Below are 21,335 nucleotides of genomic sequence, written 5' to 3' on the forward strand. Positions count from 1 at the left end.
GTGTGTGTGTGTGTGCACTTGTGCGCGAAATAGAGAAACGGTCTGACAGAAGCAGAGGCAGACAGATAGATAGATAGATAGATAGATAGATAGATAGAAAGATAGATAACCAGACAAATAGATAGATGGATGGATTGAGTGACTGATAGATGGAGAGAGAGAGAGAGAACTCTTGGATGACGCCATCTTTGGCTCAACGCTATGATGTCAAACACACATTATTGGTAAACCTTTCTTCGGTCCCTTTCCTGCTGTACCTTTTTAAATCATTTCTGACATTGCATTCTCTCTTCGTTGTCATCACCACCTTCATTATCATCCCCGTCGACAGTGACCGTGCATGATTATGACAGATCTGGCAGTAGTCTGCCATTCCATCAAAGAGGCATTATCGCTGAGGAGTATAGACGTCGACAATTTACCTTCTCGTTAGTCAAACTCCAGTTTTCATCGTGAATTCATATTCAAGAAGTTAATTCAAACAACAATCACTTCCAACGAGAACAGTGCCTCAGTTTTTGTCCCTTCATAGCATTATCAGAAAGCTTATTTCAAATTTTATCCACACAAAATCAATGCAATGCACTCATTCATATGGGTAATGGTAATATATATTTTTTTCTTTATTAAAGCTCATTTGGAAAAATATAGTATAAACAGATATAAATGTACAGTACTCGTTCAGTAAAGTGACATAGCCTCATAGATTTGTACTTTATCTACAAATTCACACAGAAAGGCACGGAGACACACTTGGATCACATAACATTATATACAGAACACACCAAGTTAGGATACTTTGTAGCCTTCCGCCAGGCGCCCAAAAAATCTGCCACATTATCACGTCATTGTCAATTGATCAAAAGAATAAGACTTCAAATATACAGCTTAAATACTCGAAACTATACGATCAGTCATCTCTTACGTTCTTAGAAATACAACATCAAAACCTGTGTTTCTTAGAGGGGCAATATTCATTCACAGTATGATAGCAGTATTGTGTTTGTGCGGTTGGTGAATGTGTTTCAAAAGCTCTTAGAATGTCCTAGATCACGAAGATCTCTATATGTGAGATGATTGCCACTTCCAGGCGTCCTAATTCATTGTTGTCCCGCGGTCACATTGTGACGTAAACCGATTAAGTTCCCAGTATAACATTCTCTCCTCGTTTGTTGTTGTCCGCCTGGTTACATTCATCATGTTGTTGTTGTTGTTGTTGTTTTTTGTTTATGTCCCTCGTTCAGGACAAAAGTTGTAAGATGTCTGCACTTGCGATGCGTTGAAATAATACCCCTTGATAGCATGGTGTCAACTCAAATACTGATTACTTATTCATTGCATTCTGATTGCAACTTAAAATGATTGCTTGCAAATTTCTTTGCGAAATGAGATACTAAATAGTACATGTATGTATTTGACACATGATTGAATATATCAATATCAAATCACAAAACGGAAAGCAGAAATAAATATTTTGACATCCAAAGCACCGTCCGCCTCCATTGTCGTATTCACAAGACACTATTTCATTTCAGACACTTATTGGTAGAGTTCACAAGGAAAAGAAACGACGTCCTACATCCACAGCTTAGTTCGGATACTAATTCAGTACAAAGTGTGCCTTGGAATGCAGTTAGAGCTGTGACAAGCTCAGTGCGATTGAAAATAGCAGGGCCAAAACACTTATGGCGTCCGTAGTAGCATCCGAACTATCTGAGGTAGTCGACATCATCTCGTTATTCGCAGCGGTCGGATCCGGGGACATCCTAACCTGCATTTCTTCGCATTTCAGCCACACCGTCGACGGTCTCGGATACGTGTTGTCAACGGTGAACTGATTGTCGTCGAACCGGCGATACTCGCCGCCAGTGAAGAAGTACGTGGCCTTGTTGTGGAACTGGAAAGCGGCGTCAACTTTCGTACCGATGCCGTTCCACACGGATAGGGGTCTCGGATAGTCTGGATCCACAGCGGCAGTTCGGAAGTTGAATCGGTAATACTGGTTGCCTGAAAAAAAAAAGTGAGAAAAAATAACAATGTGTAAGAGTAAGGGCACTGTCAAAGATATGTATGGCATGATGGGGAAAAAAGTGAGATTATGACGACTATCCAAGACACATGTAGGAGTGAAGAAAAACTGTGTTAGAATTACGAAGACTTGTGAAGAAAAAATGCAAATTGTAAATCAAGTTTCTAATTTTCGATGAAACCTATTCTAGCCTTTTCATAACCAAATGTTATCTTGGGTTTAGCCATTCTGTGAGAGCATCAGTACAAATAACTGAAAGATGCTAAAATGGGTTGTCAGCAGCACACCAGGGACCACCAGTGTATCGAGAACCTAATTGTGTTTAACTGTTTGGGACAGTATAGGATATAATCTGGAATTAATCTCTCCCTGTCTTCATTGTAACACAGTATAACTCCCACCCCTTTTTTTTTCGAATGAACCTTGCTTATCACCCCAGAACTCCATCCTTTAATTATGCACCTAAACTTGAATTTTACAGTAACCCTGCATATCACAGAGCTGTGTGATTTTGGGTTTGTTTTTTGCTTCGTTTTGTCCTGTTTTTCTCTCACCTTTGACAAAGTACGTCATTCCATTTCCACTCCACACGAAAGCTGCGTCGAGATCGCTTGGAACCTCACGCCCAAATCCGGACTGAATGTTTCGTGGATATCCACGATCCAATTGGAAGTCCGAAAACCGCCAGTAGTTTGAACCCTGTTAAAAAGAAAAGAAAAGAAAATGACTGATATTGAAAAAGTTACTGATAGTGACTGATATTGATTGAGAAGTTTCATGAAAGCATAATCATTACTTTATGTTTTCTAATGTAGTCAACGATATGAATATCCCCCTCCCCCCGCAACAATTCTAAAGACGATGTTTTATTGTTATTCACGATTATCCCTGGCAAAATTTGTGCAACAAAATTGAATAAGAAGAGCAAATTTGTATGATGTGACGCCGCTGTGAAGGGGGTGTCGTGGAGCCATGATAGACTTTCATTGACGTCTTTTTTATCATATATATATTTTTTTCAGCTGTCTGGTTGGGAGAGTAATGGCGTTCCTCACCTTAAAAAAATATGTCTTGCCTGTCCTCTCGTAATAGAAAGCTGCATCCAGATCGTTCGGCAGTCTGCGGAAGAGGGAGCCGATCGGTACGGGACTTCCCGCCAGTCCACTCAGCGTCATCTTGAAAGCGTGGGTAGCTGGGTACGAAAAAGGAAGAAAATACCAAGTTGATTATACATGCTACAATGAGAAACTGCTTCTGGAATTCAAAGTTTGTTTTATGAAAATTGGTATTGAAATGGCTGAAATATCCAAAAGGTGGGACTCACCTTATATTAGGATCGCTTTGTCTTACTTATTTTTGAAACTGATTTTCATAAAGTAAACTTTGAATTCCTCTGGAATGCTATGCTCGTTAACATTTCATAAAGTGATTTCTTAGTATCTCCCAAAAAGTTCAAAGCTGAATCTTTACATCAACCAATATACTATACCATTTCTTCAAGTTGCATTCATAGTTCTAATAGTTAAAGATATTGATACATAAAAATGGAATTAATGCTCTCCAGCAGCCTGAAAAGTTACCTGTTACAACTTTGAGTCCTTATGTAAAGACTTTTTTCTTTCTTCAGTGTTACGATAGTTTCTTCATCGATTTGATTCCATATAGAAGATGCTGCATTATTGATACATTATGTATCATGCTCAACTTCGATAATGATGATAGTAATAACAGTTACTTCACAAGTATATTGAAATTATTTACGTATGGCCGAATAAGTAAATACATAAATGAATGAATGAATGAATGAATAAATAAATGAATAAATAAATAAATAGAATAATAATGATTATCGTCATTATAATCATAATAATAAGCATAACAAGTATGATGATAACAGAACAATGATGAAGTAGAAACACTGATTTATGTTACTGGTTCCACTCATTAAAAAATGTCAAAACAAAACGAAAAGTTTTTTATGGTGCTTACTTAATGTACCCAAGTGTCCTTTCATGCGCATGACAGACTTCCAGGTCTCATTCAATTAATGGAACCAAGACAAAATGTGATAAATCATTAAGAAAATCACAAAGAATATTGTTTTCATGGTTAGTTTTTGCTATTAAAGACAAAACTTACCATTGAAGAGATAGGAGCCTCGACTGGCAGTCTGTGCTGCAGCAACAAAATTGGCAATGCAGTCGGAGGTGACCTTTGGCCCCTCTGTCCCTTCGACTTCCGGCCTGCCAGAGTTTGCTCCTGGGTACAAAAAGACATGATGGTATATAGGTCATAAAAAGCGGAAACATGAACTTATGACATAATTCTGACACACTGGAGTTGATAATTAAAGTTCGAAAGACCAGATAACTCTACTTTAGAAGTCTTTTTAGCCTTCAAAGATGTTCATCAAAAATAGATTGATGCTAGTCCAGAGATCGATGATGTAACATAAACATCAACCCACCAAACAAAATACCTTCATTAAAGGGACATTCTAGACAATTTTCATAATTTCACATCATGTAGTACAAAAATCAACAACTCCATGTATAGATTTATGGAATTTATTGTGGTTCTTGAGCAGAAAAACAATACTTTGAAAAACCTTAAACAAATTACACTGAACAAGGATGATGACATAGCAGGTTCACATATTTCAGAAATGTAGTCAGTGTAATTCCATTACAATGCCGTTTGCTTGCGAGTTCACCTGTGTATAATCTATGCATGCCTTCTTCTTTTGTTCTGCTTCCTTGAGCTCCAACTCATACATTCTCATGGTGACTCTGCCATGTCATCATCCTTGTTCATTGCAATTTGTTCTGAATTTTGAAATTATTTTAATTCTTCATCCCAATTCTCACAAATTCTGAAACTCTGTCCTCAGTATAACTAATTTATAGTTGTTCAAACGTAAAAATCTGAAAATCATCCGGAGGTCTCCTTTAAGCTATGATTTAAGGATTCATATCTACATGTATAATCAAGCGAATCAATAAAATTCCAGTGACTCTTCAAGTTTTAGAGGTTTTTTTATTTTTATGTCTCCATAAGTTTTATGTTTTCACCCTGTCTCAATCCAAAGTGTCGAGTATAGTGCATAGTATTTGCTGATAAAAGTTTCTTTTTCACAGTACATGTTGCTTAACTTGCGAAGATCTGGAAACTTTGTGTTTGCATGTGCTACCCCAACTTTTTCATGTTGTGTCAAGTTGTCTGAACGCTTTTGTATCTACAATGAGTTGAAGTAAAACTTCAACTTCGTTCATTTTTCTTTCACTGTGTAGACTTTTTTAATCAAGTCGTATTAGGTATGTACGACATTATCTTCAATTTTCAGGTCGTCGTACGAGTATAAACTCTAGTTCACTGTGCGTGCACTCACCATAGAGGGCCTGAATACCGGCAATGTCGTCATTGTGCAGTCGTGCATTAGGTACGTAGCCTCGGTAGATGGCGGCCATGATAGCATCGGGCGAGTTCGAGTGACCAAGCCCGAGACTGTGGCCGAATTCGTGCACGGCGACCTGGAAGAGGTTGGTTCCTGGATTATGCGGGATAAGGAGAGTAAACAACAAAATGATCAGAATCTAAACTAGTTCGCGCATCCCGTTGCCATGGCCACCAGTTTCCTGCTCCAAGCCTGGTATGGCTACGCAACCTAACCATCCGGTTTCCCGTTTGGAAGTGTGACAGAAAACATGATCATCAAAATACCTCGATTTCAGGTTCAGCATGGGGGCAAAACACATATCTAGCAACAATCACTGCTTTTAGAGTGTACTCAGTAGTAGATATATTTGATTTGATAGATACTTTATTTTCTGCAAATCAATATACATAAGTTACATAATCATGAACATGTGGGAAACTTACAAAGTAAATTTAAAACAGAGTCGTTTGACTTGCATAAACAACGATATAAAAGGAAATTAATGATATAATATACAGTATGTATGTCTATGCAGCAGGGATTACAATAACAATTGTAGTTAGGAAGCGATTTTGCAGAGGGCCGCCATTGTAAGCATTGCTTGAAAAGATGGCCGGCCCATTCCAGACTAACAGATTGATTTAAGACTACTCAGTGAAATTATGTATATTTTTCTTCAAAATGCATACCATAATAATATGTTTTGTCTTATGACGGATTAAGTAAGTACACTCAGAAAGCTTAGTATTTTGTTCGAATCAGTCTTACCAAAAAAAAAAAAAAATGGTTTAAGTTGTCATATCGCCGCTGTAAGCAAACAAGAACATTTTACCGTAAGATAGTATGGTCATTGCATTCTTACCTTCTTAATTGGCGTGCACTTTGGCCGAAATAAAATTATTATCTAAACATAGTATTATCTATGTCAAAAATATAGGAATGACGCGTGTGCTCCATTCTTGATTTGCTATAAATGAGAAGATAATAATCAAGGAGTCGTGTGTTTGTTTGTTTGTTTGTATGTGTGTGCGTGCGTGTGTGTATGTGTGTGTCTATGAGTGTTTGTCACATTCTGTAGTGTCTGGACTTTCGTGAGTGGTATATTGTGAATCAGGTGGGTAAGTGTTATATCTACAGAGAGCGAGCAAGACCACCATCTTACCTCGAGTGGTCCTGTCCGTGTATGCCTCAGCCTCATCAAAATGTGCGTCTCCTGCAATACTGTACGAGCGATCTGGAGTGGGGAAGTACGCATGCGCCAGGACGCCTCCTGATCCGTCGAACGGGTTTCCATCGCGATGATCGCCATGCGCAAAGCTGATCTCAATGTCCGCTTGACCGGACCTCACCTGTCTGAAGGTCAGTTGGGACACGTCCGCCCAGGTCTGATGAACCAAACAATACCACAGAATTAGACAAAAATCTGACCTATCAGAAATTATTCCAATTATTTTAAATGAAGAGAAACTTTACAACTTTCGTGTTGTTAAAGAGTCCGTTTAAAGAAGTCTGCCACACAATATTAGCGTATGACTTGCTACAGGTTCAGCGAGAAAGAGGTGTCTTTTCCTCCTTGTTAGTTTTCATTGTTTTACTGGAATGTGTCATTTAAAGTTTATACCATCTTAGCCTCTGAACTGGCTGAGTAGGGACAGGACACATTTTATTTATTTTTTTATTATTATTATTCGATGGCAAATAAGTGATGTGCAATTAAGTGCTCCCTTTGTTAAAACATTAGCTCAACCCCGAATCAAATTAGTGTTGACGGAGGTTTACTATGTTCTGTGTAAACATCCCCTTTGGACCAATAATGTACGTATTGCGCATGTATATTTAAACACGATATTTCGACCACCAACAACAAAGTGCTTTTATAGACTTCAGTCTCTTGTGGAATGGAATGTTCTCCCGAACAAGACTGGCGAAGTTACTTTCGCCTTTAACTAACCGGCAGTTATTGAAAGCCATAAACTAAAAACAACAACAACAACAACAGAATGAAAACACCTCATAGCAAAACGCAAAGAATGAGTTGATCTGAAGCTATGACACGTAAAGTCGTGTAATTCATGCATCGAAGTCTGCTTTGAATCCAATATTTGAGACCACCGGCACGGTTATTAGACTGATACGAAAAAACTCGTTATCCTTAATCAAATTTGCACACGTACCAACAATTACAGTTCAGAGAAGATAAGATATTTGAAGAGAGAGAAAATATCATTATGCAGGAACCATAAAAGGGAGACACGCTGCTGTGATGGATATTGTGAATTGTTGGAGTTTAGTCACACGTGACCTTTGACATTTCCACGGTAATCGATATCACATTAAAAAAGTTAATGTAGACAGTTTCAAACGTTGCATTTTTGAGAACACCAATCCCTGCTGTACATAATGTTCAACATACAGCGAGACGGTACTATTCTTCTCAACACCATGTACCCTATCAGTTAAACGTTTTTTTTTTTTATTCCTCTTATCTCTTAATCCTATGATTTTTCAAAGGTGGCACTTCAATAAAAAAGTAGTTTGAGACTTCTTGCATCGTTAAATCATCACATATATTTACAATTCCCGTCATTATAAAGAATATTAACCACTGACTTAAGAAAGCGTGATTATCACGGTAAGTATCGTGGTAAAACAATTTTTATTAATTGCTGAAATTAATTTACGTACACCAATGGCTGTCATTTTCATTACGCATTTTACACAATGTTCCAGGATGTGCTTCCGGAAGAGTCATCGTCGCATTATGGTCTCAGCTAATTACATTTACATGGTTCTGTACCGGCATGTACATTACTATCACGGACAAACAGTTTAGATTCATCAATAGGTAATTATACGGTCAAAGAGTTCACGCATTTTTATCAGAAAATAAAAGAGAGGTTCGGCTTCAGCGTTATTTGCCATGACGATTGACTAATGAGCAAATGTGATATTCTCATAGGTATTGATAGATTATGAATAAAATAACAAACATAAATAAAGACAACAGTAATATCATCATCATCAATCGAAGTTCCTATATTCAGTCAAAATGCTCCAACCCAACTCGGGAAACGGGATACTATAGTTAAGTCTTTCACCGTGACATGACAGCAATGCACCGTCAACAGTTTATATTGGTGTGTGAGTAATCCAGTTTTGATATGACAAGAAAGACGCACATGATGACGATGGTCTATGGGAGTAGGCCTATATCTAGAAGACAGTTATAATCCAAGTGGAAATTCTCTTGTTGCTTTCGCTCACATCACGTGTTTGGGGGTCAAATAACCCACACGTATGATCACATTTGGACATAATGATTATAGCTCTGTATAGAAACCTATAAATGAACAATTTGGTTCACGTGGCATTGTTAAGATTGTAGCTTCGAGAGTATTGGTGTCAGCTAAGTGCATGTATCCTTTTGATCGTATCATTCAGTTTGTAATGAGAGCATGCAGATATGTATCAATATATTTTTTTAAAGATAGTTACCTGTAGTGCTTGTTCCATGATGTTTTCGACGGTGCCACGGCTGAGGTCAGGCGTATAGTTGACCATTCGCCATGTCAGGTCGGTTTTGTGCCAGGCGACATCAGACTTGGTGTATCGTCTGGCTCGGTTGAAGCTTTGTGTGCCCGTGTTGTCCGGCAGCCCGCATCGAGGCATCTGCATTAGCTCCAACACATCTGGGGTGGCCAGGCCTTTTAGAAATAAACATGACATTGACATGCATGGTCTCTTTTTGTTTGTTTGTTTGTTTGTTTGCTTATTGTTTGCTTATTTGTTTTATTGTTTGTTCGTTCGTTTGTTTGTTTGTTTGTTTGTTTGTTTTGTCTTAGCTTAAATATGCCCACTACACCAAGCTGCCATAATAATCATGATTCACGGTATCACGACCCCTCCGAAGGACATAGGCAATAAGAAGGAAGTATATTCAATTGACTCAAATCCGCAAAACCACTGCTCTTTCAAGAACTGGAATCAGGGAACCCAGGATTGAGAATCTGTGGTCTAATCCACAAGACACAGCGGATCCATGATTATATCAGGGAGGTACACATCACCCTGATTATATCAATCTATCAAATTCTTGAGAAACTGTCTGTAAGCAAGTTTTTTATTCAAATTTCTTGGTTGTCCGAACTTTGACATTGTTTTGACAGAGCTTTTATTTTTTTTAATATTTTGATTTTCTCTTCTTTATTTAACTCAGTGAAAAGCAATAACCAAAGAACAACATCCTTATTTTTCAAAACTTAATGTTTAAGAAAATAACATATAAAATTACATTTTCATGGAAATATATATCAACCTACAACTCAATCCTGCAGAACATTTCTGGGTAACGAGCGAAAAGCCTTTAGTAATTGTTCTTGCAAATCATTTCCTTGATTAATTTTTTTGACTGTCCTAGTCATAAACAGGTACTCTGATGCTTCGACCAACCAAAATGATATCGTATTATATGGCAGTGCTTTACAAACGCATTGTTTGATTTTTTTTTTCCTCATTACTTCACACTTGGTCATCTTATATGTGTCTGGCTTAATGGTGTACAGTGATTACAATAGTTAAAGTCTACCAAGCGGACTTTTACCCCGTAAGGGAGCTTCCGAAATTTGTCAGACCCCTGCTCGGAGACACTTCGCCTTGAGGTTTTTATTTTATTCTGTTTTTTAACAAATAACTACCGATGTGCAATCGTTTGAGCCGTCTATTACTATTATAGCATATAGCACATTTTCACATTATATCTTTTTTTTAAAAATAGTCTTCGCTGCAGTTGACAATACAGCTCATGTATATTGAACATGACAGCAGAAGTTTAATTGGAAATTGGGCACAAAAAGCAAATTGCAATGTGAACATCTGATCCCTCGCAATATTTTCTTTAAACAGGGGTACTGATCCCAACGACGTTCATAGAACTTAAATGAAGTAATGGTGTCACCAGCTATAGATCTCTCACACTAAATTGTTCTCAGTATCATAAAAATAATTATAAGAATAATAACACTTTGTCTTTCGGTCGACAGTTAAACAGCTACAATCAGGACAACCCATTAAAATCTAAAAGGAATAATCATTATTTGCTAGGCTGTTGCAACAAAGCAATAGTTTTGATGCTTATTGATGAAACAAGTTTATGTATTTTCGTTTTCATTTTAAACAAGGACAACGTGATTATTTTTGAAGCAAAAGACATTATCATTCTCATCTAATCTGCATATGATGAAATTACATCATACTGGCGTGACTTTCTGTTACTAATGATACAACCAACTTAATTGAATGATTTTCTTGTCTCATTTTCAATTTGAAGACACTTCTGCCCTTCTGTTTGACTTTCGGTTTTAATTAAGACTAATTTGAACATTATTTTTAGTAAATAAACTATACCTCGAAAATGAAAGAGATATTTTCTTTTCTTTTTTTTAAATTGAAGTCACATGAGTGAACAAGGAATCGATGCAAGGCTTAAGTGGTTGGATAAAAGGAAAAGCCAGTTTTACTGGCTTTATCCAGTGTGAATAAGGACACTTCTGAAGAGTCTAACTTTCGATTCTCAACAATGCATTATCATAAATTACATATTGTATGCCATAACAGTACTTGTCAACTTTATAGTCATTATAGTCACTGATTAATGATGTCACATGTTATCAAAATAACATGAAGTGTGTATCATAATAGTTCTCCCACATGTCTCACACACTTTGTCACTGATTTTTGTGGCAGTTTTACCCCCTTTTTTATTTACTTCCGGTTTCCAACACCACTTTCACTATCTCGCTTAGTGATTTTGCTTTGTTGCTGAACCCCCCCTTTAAATATGCCTACAATGCAGTTTACATGTTATTGTTTGAAGAAAACTTGAAAAACATCTATCTAAATTGATATATCCCCTTGTAGAAGCAGACATTTTAACGTATTATGCCCATGTATAGGTAAAAGTCATTCTTCTGTTAATAAGTCAGCAATGCAGCCAGTAAATTTCACAGTTAGTGTATTGTATTGCACATAACAGAGGATCATTATACTGGCAATCTAATTATAGTCAGCTGATTGGGCAACTCTACATTACCAAGGCGTTATAGTATACTGACAATCCTGTACCTAGGTAGTACGGATATCAAACAGAAACATGAAAATACAATGTAACATAATTTCTTTGAGAGTAATGAGCGATTTTCACCTCTAAAAAATATATTGTTTTGATTCTGTTGTTGCACATCCTTAATTCGAGCAAACCATTCTCTCTCACATGCATTCATTTTCAGCATTTTCCTAGCTGTATTTATTCTAGTGTGTGAATTATAGTACTCATAGCGTTTTGGTCTTATCTCAATGGATTTTAGAAATGGTGTGAGATGATAATCAACCATTAGCAGATAAGCTTGCTCAGTCGATCAGTACCAGTTTCATGGCCTATATAGATAGGGGTCTAGGTGCACCTGTTCGTGATAGATAATAAAGATGCCATTCCACGAAGCTGGCTTCAGTGAAAAGAGTAAAATCATAGGAATAGAATAGTAGTGGTTTTATGAAATAACATCTTAGAATAAGAAATTCCCCAAATGCCACATCCGTTATGTTTCTTTCATGCATCAGAAATACTCGAATTATAGGAGGAGTGATGATACCACCATCTTACACTTCTCCATGCCAGAGAATTTCAAAAATCTTTATATCATTTTTTTTTTTACAGGAGATCCTTTTCCATTAGATAGATTCGATCTAGCAACAACCAATCAGCGATGACTTTGATGGAGAAAGATGCCACAGGTGCTAAACAGTTGACAACATTTTTGTGTACGAACCAATGGGAAGCGGTGGTGAAGACATTGTCCCTTCTTAATTTCACCGTATTCGGTGAAAATGCGTGGAATCTTAGCATTCCATAATCTTTCTTTTTTCTGTGTGTCCGATTTTCATGAAACTTCAAGCTATCTGTCAATCTGATTTTAGCTAATTAAAGATTACTTGAACATGCCATGGAATATACACTTTACGGAAGCTGTGCCTTACCTGTTACGTTCAGCCCATTTACTCGCTGAAATCGTCGAATCGCATCATTGAGAGAATTCTGGCTCCGGAGCCGACCGCTCGACAAATCGTTGTCTGGGAAGTAATGGTACTTTTGCAGATAATTCTGATCGAAAAGAAAGCAAAGAAGGCGGCAAACGAGATGAGCACGCTTATAGAAGAGATTACCTATGCAAAATTAAATAATTTGAATTGAATTGAATTGGATTGAATTGAATTGAATTGAATTGAATTGAATTAGATTTAATTGAATTAAATTAAATTGAACTGAATTGAATTGAATTAAATTGAATTGAATTGAAAATTTAAATTGAAAATCGTTTGAACAAAAGTGTGGGAAGAAATACATATATATGCCAACCACCTACGTTATGAATATGATATGAGAAGCCGTTCCTGCGTTTCCATGGTCGCTATCAGTCTATGATTACAATAACATATTAATGAATATATCAGAGATCTTACCAGGGCCTCGTTTAGTCCAAAGGAATGCACTCCGACCGTCCATGTTAGGAAGATGGAGATGAGCAATAAATGCGTTTCCATGGTTACTATCTCTCTCCACCAGTGAAATGATAAACAGTTTCGTTAAAAGAGTAGTCCTTTTTCGCTGAGAAAACGCACAACGCGAGAGATTATAGTGCAATTTCTTTTCCAGAGATGAACTCAATTGACGCAGAAACGAATTAAAAGAGAAGTGATCCTTAAGCTCACGAATTTTTCCCGAGAGCAGCGATCCAACACCACCAATTTCAGAGTTACTGGCTTTGGACTAACATGACCTGTCATTTTATAGTGCAGCCAGAGCTCCCCCCTTGATATGAGTAATGCTTCACAGCCCACGCAATAGTTTAGGAAACTCCGACCGGAGCAATATCAATACGCCAACACTTCCCAACAACGAAAGTAACTCGCTGATTTCCTGCTATAGGCTGACTCTCGCGTTGCCGTTTTAACTCCCCCCCCCCCCCGCTCTGCTTCTCTCTCTGTATCTCTCTCTCTCTCTCTCTCTCTCCCTCTTTAGATTTCATGGGTGAGTATCTAAGAACAAATAAGCAATATGAAAATATGTAATATGTTCAATAGGGACGGACTGCGTACTGACGAAAGAGGTATAATTATTGTGAGTTGCTTTCACAGTTATCACAGCATAAATTATCAAGCTGTTGTTGGGCGTTGTGGTAATAGTACTGTACTTCTCTCGGCGAGCATCCAAGTAATTTGGCTTCAAAGTAAAAAGCCAAGGTTGTCTATGCGTGTCATTTGAGTCATGCCTCTTTGGAAAAGAACGAATGCGAGTTTACAGGGACATCCAACTTGTTTTTTTTTTCTCAAATAGATTTTGTTCATTGCATTTGCTTGCCATGTCTTATTCAAAGATTTTACCTTAAGCAACGCTCTGATCGGATATAATTCATTTTTCCACAAAAAAAAATTTATTCACATAAATGTCACTCTACATGATACATAGCATAAGTAAAACGATTTGACAGACAGCTACAAACAGTTAAAGTAATACTAATAATGTAAAATTCCACCTAATATGGGATACAAAATGGGGCATCCAACTTGTGATGGTATGATGATCGGTATCGATATCACAAACCTTGTCATGATTGTGAGTACATCAGTGATAAATTTTACTACTTTATTACAATCTTTAGGATTCTTATAAATATCATTACACATTGTCATTTCATAATCATCAGAAACCTGGCACCAGCGGTTTTGGTTATTGCTATCATCATGATAGATTTTCTTTGTGTAAGTATACCTCATGTTTCGTCACATTTGTACAATTGACTTAACTTTTTCCTTTCTCTGAGATAAAGTATGTTTATGATTGATTAGACACACAACGCTTGCCTACTTACGTCATCCTTGCACTTAATTCTTGTGTATTCACTGTGGTTCACTGGCTCGATTCTCCCCTCACATTAGAGTGTATCAGCTCATGAGTTAAACCTTGCATAATTATATTTGAAATTTCTGCATTATACAAAAATGAAGAGTTGGTGAATCGTGAAAACAACAATAGTCACAGTTTTCCTTGTTTGTCTGTAGCTGAATACACACAAACTGAAAATAAACCATTTGGGTGAGCATTCTGTCCTTGACCACCCCGTTTACTGGTGGTGTGTATCTTCAGCTATTTATCAAATCTTTCAAAATGTGATTACCTTGACATATATTCGAGCAACCCCAACACCTTTTGTAATGATTACTTGATTTAACCGAATGAAGAAAGATTAGCAAAAAACAAAAAACAAAAAACACCTGCAATCTACGCAACATCTCAACATAGCATCTATACATGAATATAACGTTAACCATATTTCTGTTACAGTCAAACCTGTCTATAGCGGCCACCCAAGGGAGACGGGAAAAAGTGGCCGTTATAGACAGGTGGTCGCATTGGACAGGGTCTTTGATATTGGTTTTCTCGGGGGGGGGGGGGAGGGGGTAGTGGTTCGCATACGGCTGATGGCCGCTATAGACAGGTGGCCGCTAAGGCAGGTTTGACTGTATGTTGATTTTGAATGAATCAGAGTATAATTTGTCTTGATGTTCACTCACCATAAAGCGAAGCACTCTAACTATTTTTGTTTTATCCCATTAACAGAAAATGTTTTGGTTTTGTAAGTGTGGACGGTCAACATCAACCCTTATTAGGTAGGCCTATTGATATCTTTCATGATATGGAATCACTTGTTCCGGGTCCTTCTACTATGCATGCAGCTAGGAAGTGTCATCGTCTACCAGCCACCATTGCAGGAAACTGACGCACAACCACAAAAACACAATCAAAGAATTTGGATCGGGAAATTTAACAATAGCAGGGATTCGTACCTTGACCTTAACCGCGTCGAAAAGTTATGTGAACTGATGGAATGATTTCCAAGACAAGGTGACGCGTGATTAAACGCTTTTATGTAATCTTAAGAATTCGCTGTGTAATAGGACATGTCATACATATTCCATGAAATGAGTGCAGTAATGCACTTGTAAGCGGACAGACACCTACACATGAGCTCCAAACATACACACCAACAAACACGATAACGCATGGTCAATACTTGTGACTAGCTTACAGGTGACTTTGTACGTCACAACACTCGGTGGTCATTATTTACAGCCATAATCCCTTTCCTCCAGCTCTCCGTAAATTCTGTGCTGATGCGTGCTGTTTAACCCTGTAAAGCCCAAGGGGGGGGGGGGGGCACATTGTGCCCCCTACCAGATTTTCATTTGCCACTCCTTCGCCCTTAGTCCGATTTCAACCAAATTTGGTGACTTTTCCTAAAATCTTATTGCGAACATTTTGATATATAATTTAGCTATATTTGATGTTGCTGGTTGCCATGGCAACCATGGCAACCATAAACTGACAACCATGTCAGTCAGATTTTGCATTTTTTTCTGTTCCCATTTCATTTTACAGCATTACAGTGTATGAAATGGGTGTTTCTTGGCTGAAATTTGTTGAAGGAGCAAAAGTTGAAGTAATTATGGTCCTGGAAAATTTTTCTTATTATTTCCTTTGTTTTTATGTTACAAAGGCATAAAACAATAGATATAATAGAGATAATTGAAAACAATAATATTTTCTAAAGATTTCCCTTCTATTTTGTGTTATTTTGATTCCTTCACCCAAGTTATGCCTCTGATATCATTAGTTTATCATATTTTCAATTTGCAATCTCAAAATTCCACTATTATGCAAATTTGAAATGTCATAACTATACATGTACCCGTCCCAAACATTTCATCTCGGGTCTCATAATGTATTTCTTTATGTTGATATGAATAGCGCCCTCATGTGGTGACCTTGAGAAATTTAAACCATAACAAATAAGATTTTGCTTGCTCATCATTTGAGGCAAATATGAAAATGATTGGTCTATAATAAGACATATATAATGGGGATAAAGAAATTATACAGAAAAATCATGTTTTTAGCATATTTCCTATGTATTTCTTTATATTTTGGTAAATAGCGCCCTCCATGGGTGACCTTGAGAACATTCAAATGTACCGTCATGTAGAGTATGAGTTACTCTACCCATGTGCCAAATATGAAGATGGTACATGAAATGATAAAAAAAGTTATATGGGGGGCACAATGTGCCCCCCCCCCCCCTTTGGGCCTGCGAGGGGTCAAAATAGCTTGGGCTCATTAGGGTTAAGATAGAAGGAATAGTGTGTGTGTGTATCGTGCGTGTGTGTGCGTGTGTGTGTTTGTGTGTGTGTGTGTGTGTGTGTGTGTGTGTGTGTGTGTGTGACTTATTGGGAAAACAGTTGACATTAGGGATATAATGTAATGACATGTTGGTTTTACGATGCAGGGTCACATTTTTACACCTTTCTCTTTTTGATTTTCTACACAATGCTACAAGAAACCATATCTTTTCTAACGATTTCAACTTCTCTGGGTTTTTTTTCCGATCTACATTGCTGTTACAAAAAAAAAAATGTTGTTGCTGCCTTTCCCAACGACGAACTTGTGGTCAATTTCAAGTAATTATTACATTTGCAGCCGAAAATGCATACTACAGTATATCCCAGCACTTGCTTAGTGCTTGTACCGCTGCCCCAATTAACGGGAAGTAGCAGTAAAATCATCGATTTACACCAATAATCCTTTGAGCAAAAATTCATCCCTTCACAGCAACGAGCCAAAAGGATCACTCAACTGGCGGGAATTTGTCGTAGTGAGTGCAACGTTTAATATGCACGAAGTAAAGAAGTGTGACTGAAATTCCAGTAAAGGTTATAAACATTGGTATAAAAAATTGCGCTAATGCAATAACAGCCAAAGGGACATGTTGTGTCAGCCATGGCATACCATCTATGGGAATAACATTAATAAAAATTTGAGAGTGCAATGTATTACATAATTTGCTAACTGGTATACGTCTTTCAGAATAAAAGTTATTTTTCACACAAGCATTTGTCACTTGCTACTTATCAATGATTGTTTGTCAATTCTATTTGATTCTATGTGTGATCAAACGCCCTTAGGCTTAGGCCGACATGTTTTAAAATTACAATCATTGATATCTACAATTAGACCACGAAGTAAGCTCTGTCTGGAATACGAGTTGCAGGACATAGATTGTAGCAACTGAAGCAGTAATCTCCAGGATGTTTTATGTGGGTTGGAAGTTGTTGTTGTTGTTGTTGTCGTCGTCGTCGTCATCGTCGTCGTCGTCGTTCACCAGAACATTGCAATCAATAGTTTGTAAATTACTTAAGTCTATGTAGGCAGTTTCATGATGATAATCAATTACACACTTATAAAGATCTACTTAGATGAATGGAAACAATACCCTTAAAGGTAGGGAATCCCATTTGCATGCCTTAAATGAAGAGTTGTATAAATACAGTGGTATGTTGAAGAGAGTATCATTTTAGAAACTCCCATAAAGTATTGAAAGTGGAAGGTAACATTTAGTACATTTTGTATTGACCGTTAGATTTTGAATTGAATTTTTTTCGGGGCTCACCGTAAATTCCAGTACATTACTAGGCTACCTTTGCAGACCCATGCACTGCATGTGTGTCCATCATGTATATTTTGTGAAGAAAGTTCATCCAAACTTACAAACATTTCTATATACATTCTTGCCACACACTCTATATGTTATTACATCAGCTCTTATACTTTTAGATTTGTGTTTATAGATAAAAGATACAGAAGACTGCAACAAAAAGGCTTAAGTGTGGCTGACACACAGAACAACTGAGTAGTTGAGTTTTGTGCATTATTCAAATTGTAGATAAATGTTGACTTCCAAATTTCTCAGCAGTGGCCTAAACAAGTCCCCTGAGGTTCATATTTGATGTTTTGCTGCATTTTGGGAGGTCTGTAAAAGGTATCCCCTACCTTTAAAGCACATGAGGATGGATTATATCCAACGTTGTCACTTGTGTCGTTTGATTCTCAAAATATCCTATTTTCAGAATCTAAGTTACATGATAAGAAAGTAAGATAATGAAGACATCCAAGCTAAAGAGAAGCATTCAGATCTTTTCACCGTACATAATATCACCTACACAAATTATATGCCCAAACTTTTAGAACTTTCAGATCTACCTTATTACTTTAAAGGCCAGTCATGGTTTGACACCGCCCCATATTCATGACTTCCTTATATGGCAATCCCCATAACAGTCATTACACACTTTCAGCTCACACGCTATTGTCTGGTCATTCGGGCTTTCCCGAAACTGTTTATAGACGTTCGGGCCTTTACATTCATGTGACATGAAAATCGGTGTGCTCAAACTTGGTGTGATTGAAACAGTTGAAACTAAATGAAGAATAGATCCTTTTTTCTGAGAGTAACACGGAAATGAGTCAACCTGTATCTGGGAAATAAAAGAATACTTTCGATTCATGATCGCTGAATATATTTCCTGTGTTATGATTTGCGCGAGTACACCGACCCTTTTGTTTAAAAATGTGACACACGCAATCAATATTGAATCAAGTATTTCTCGAATTAAAAGAAGAGCGCGCTTTCATAACGTTGGCTTAATGGGTTAGCATTATTCTGTCGACATGTACACCAACTGTATTATACAATCTAGGTGTGGCAAACGAATAATCATCAAACTGTGTCGTGTTATGGGAATGGTGCCCATGGCTGTTTGCCGAAGTTTGACCGGTAATAACGTCATTACATGCGTAATTTGTTTTGACTGCCATCCATCTGATAGATAAAGCAGAGCGTGTCTTTTAAGTTTTTGTCTACCCACCCCCCCCCCCCCCCACACACACACACACACCTTTTTTCCTGATAGAGCACATTCGTTATTTTCACTTCTTTTTTCTTTATGACCAGCAACATTTGTGTTGGTGTTTTTTTTTTTCTGAGGAGACTGCAGTATATACAAGATAAGCTTTTTAGCAGCCCCCACCCCCACCCCCAATATCCAACTGCCTACCATTGCCCATTATCTCATACAAAGTAGATTAATTCTATATGACTTGCTTTTAAAAATTCTTATCTTGGAATTATCATAGCAATTCATTAGCAACTAAAAATTGCGGAGATGATATGCACAAAAAAAAGATAGAAAGTAATTGTTGTTTGTACGAACGTCATATTTAGATTATCATTACTTACTAAAGCATGGAAAACATCGTTGTATGGACCGACGCGTAAAGAGTTTCAACGATACGGGTCTGCTGCACTTTTCCCGATTGATTGTGGTAGGAAATTACAGGGTGTATGCAACTAGGTATAAGTATAATCCGTTAAACATTCACTTCACGCTTTTTCGCAAGGACATGTCGTACCTTTACATACGCACAGGGGAAGGTTATCATTTTCACCAAAAGCGTCTCTTGCCCAAAGAAAACAACCCCATGGAAAAAATAGAAAGTACACATTGGCAGCCTTCAAGCCTTGCATCCTAGATGAAGTAGAGCACTTGGCTTATGGCTACATTCCTCTGGCACGTATTCTAGCCACAGAGATAAGTCATGTGACCCAAGATTTAGGAAGCCGGAAACTAAATTCAACAACTTCCCCTGTTTGTGTACGCGTAACACTTGCGTTGATTTAAGGAAGGCATCATCTGTGTCCCGGATGTCGCAGGGCGAGGTGCAAACTGCAAAACGCTTAGCATGGTGAAATGATGTGCTTTCTCTACAACGTTTACATGTTAGATATTTATTCTTCTGTATTTTCTATTCTTAAACTTGTGAATTATATAATCTTAACCGACTCTGAAGTCATCCTTTACATTGATTTACAGCGACAACTGCGCTTTGGTTAGAGAAGAGGAAACTGCGGAAAGTCATCAATTGGCGGGATAGTATTTGATGATTCATTCCCGCTAACCTCAAAGCAGCCACGTGAGGTGAAGTGAGTAAGAGACAGACAGACAGACAGACAGACAGACAGGGAGAAGAAGAGACAGACAGAAAGACAGACACACAATCTGACAAACCAATGTGGCGGATGTCTACACAAATTATAATTACGTAATATCTTTTGTCCTGAAGTTGTACGATGGTCACCTTAGATCACTCATAACGATTACCTGCTTCTTTCACAGACGATGTTTAACACTGTATAGCGATTGATATTGCCAAGCACTTCGACTTTGAAAATAGTGAGACCACCTGTTTAACATGGCCACCGTGTTTAACCCCCTTCTCTCAAATAAAACAAAAACAAAACCAAAAACCTAAAAGAGTACAGTTCCCTTTTCAGGCGTTCATAGAAATAAACGATAGCATCTGTTACACAAGGCGAAAGGACCACAAAGTCGTGAAAGTGTTGCCTTTTTACATGGCTCGACACTAACTTTTTTGTTTGGTGGCCCGATGGGGCCACCAAAATCCTAAATTTCAAATTTTTGGTGGCCCGAGAGAAAAATGTGGTGTCCCGAAAATAAAAACAATAAAAAAACATTAAAAGTCTTTTTTTTTTAATGAGTCAATTAAATATTTAATATTTATGATAGTAAGTCCTTTTCATCCATCCTTTGAACAAATTTAACTGCTAATTTCTGGCGCAAAAAGTTACGAATTTATTGACATACTTTTCAAAAAAACTTGGTGGCCCGAGGCGGGCCACCAAATTTGCCCTTTGTTTTGAAATTTGGTGGCCCGACTTTCATTTTCGGTGGCCCCGGGCCACCGGGCCACCGTTAGTGTCGAGCCCTGCTTTTTATTATGTCACCCTAAATTGTCAATTGCTGCCACAAAGTAAAACGAAGGTAATACTAATACCTTTTCCGAAATATATAAACAGTGTATATATACATATATATATATATATATATATATATATATATATATAT

At 37.5% G+C, this 21,335-nt stretch overlaps 1 protein-coding gene across 1 annotated transcript; it reads right to left on the reverse strand.

The window, feature by feature from the left end:
* Nucleotides 1-1,633: 1,633 nt before the first annotated feature.
* LOC139729659 (interstitial collagenase-like) lies at nucleotides 1,634-13,275 on the reverse strand. Its single transcript, XM_071640586.1, has 9 exons — nucleotides 12,981-13,275; nucleotides 12,498-12,621; nucleotides 8,961-9,169; nucleotides 6,628-6,850; nucleotides 5,418-5,576; nucleotides 4,169-4,288; nucleotides 3,085-3,221; nucleotides 2,584-2,728; nucleotides 1,634-2,007 (listed from the first exon to the last, which is right to left on the reverse strand). The coding sequence occupies exons 1-9, from the start codon at nucleotides 13,059-13,061 to the stop codon at nucleotides 1,634-1,636; spliced, it is 1,572 nt and encodes a 523-aa protein (XP_071496687.1). The 5' UTR covers nucleotides 13,062-13,275.
* Nucleotides 13,276-21,335: the final 8,060 nt, after the last annotated feature.

Source organism: Diadema antillarum, unplaced genomic scaffold (assembly GCF_040938485.1).
Source record: "Diadema antillarum isolate AM-2024a unplaced genomic scaffold, OU_Dant_1.0 seq00000248_RagTag, whole genome shotgun sequence".
Taxonomy (NCBI): Eukaryota; Metazoa; Echinodermata; class Echinoidea; order Diadematoida; family Diadematidae; genus Diadema; species Diadema antillarum.

Excerpts from the sequence above, each read along its gene's own strand:
- LOC139729659 (XM_071640586.1), bottom strand. The coding sequence starts at position 13,061 with ATGGAAACGCATTTATTGCTCATCTCCATCTTCCTAACATGGACGGTC. Across the intron at positions 9,170-12,497 it reads AAATGGGCTGAACGTAACAG|GCCTGGCCACCCCAGATGTG; the intron begins GTAAGGCACAGC and ends TATTTCTAAAAG. Across the intron at positions 6,851-8,960 it reads TCATGGAACAAGCACTACAG|ACCTGGGCGGACGTGTCCCA; the intron begins GTAACTATCTTT and ends TTGGTTCATCAG.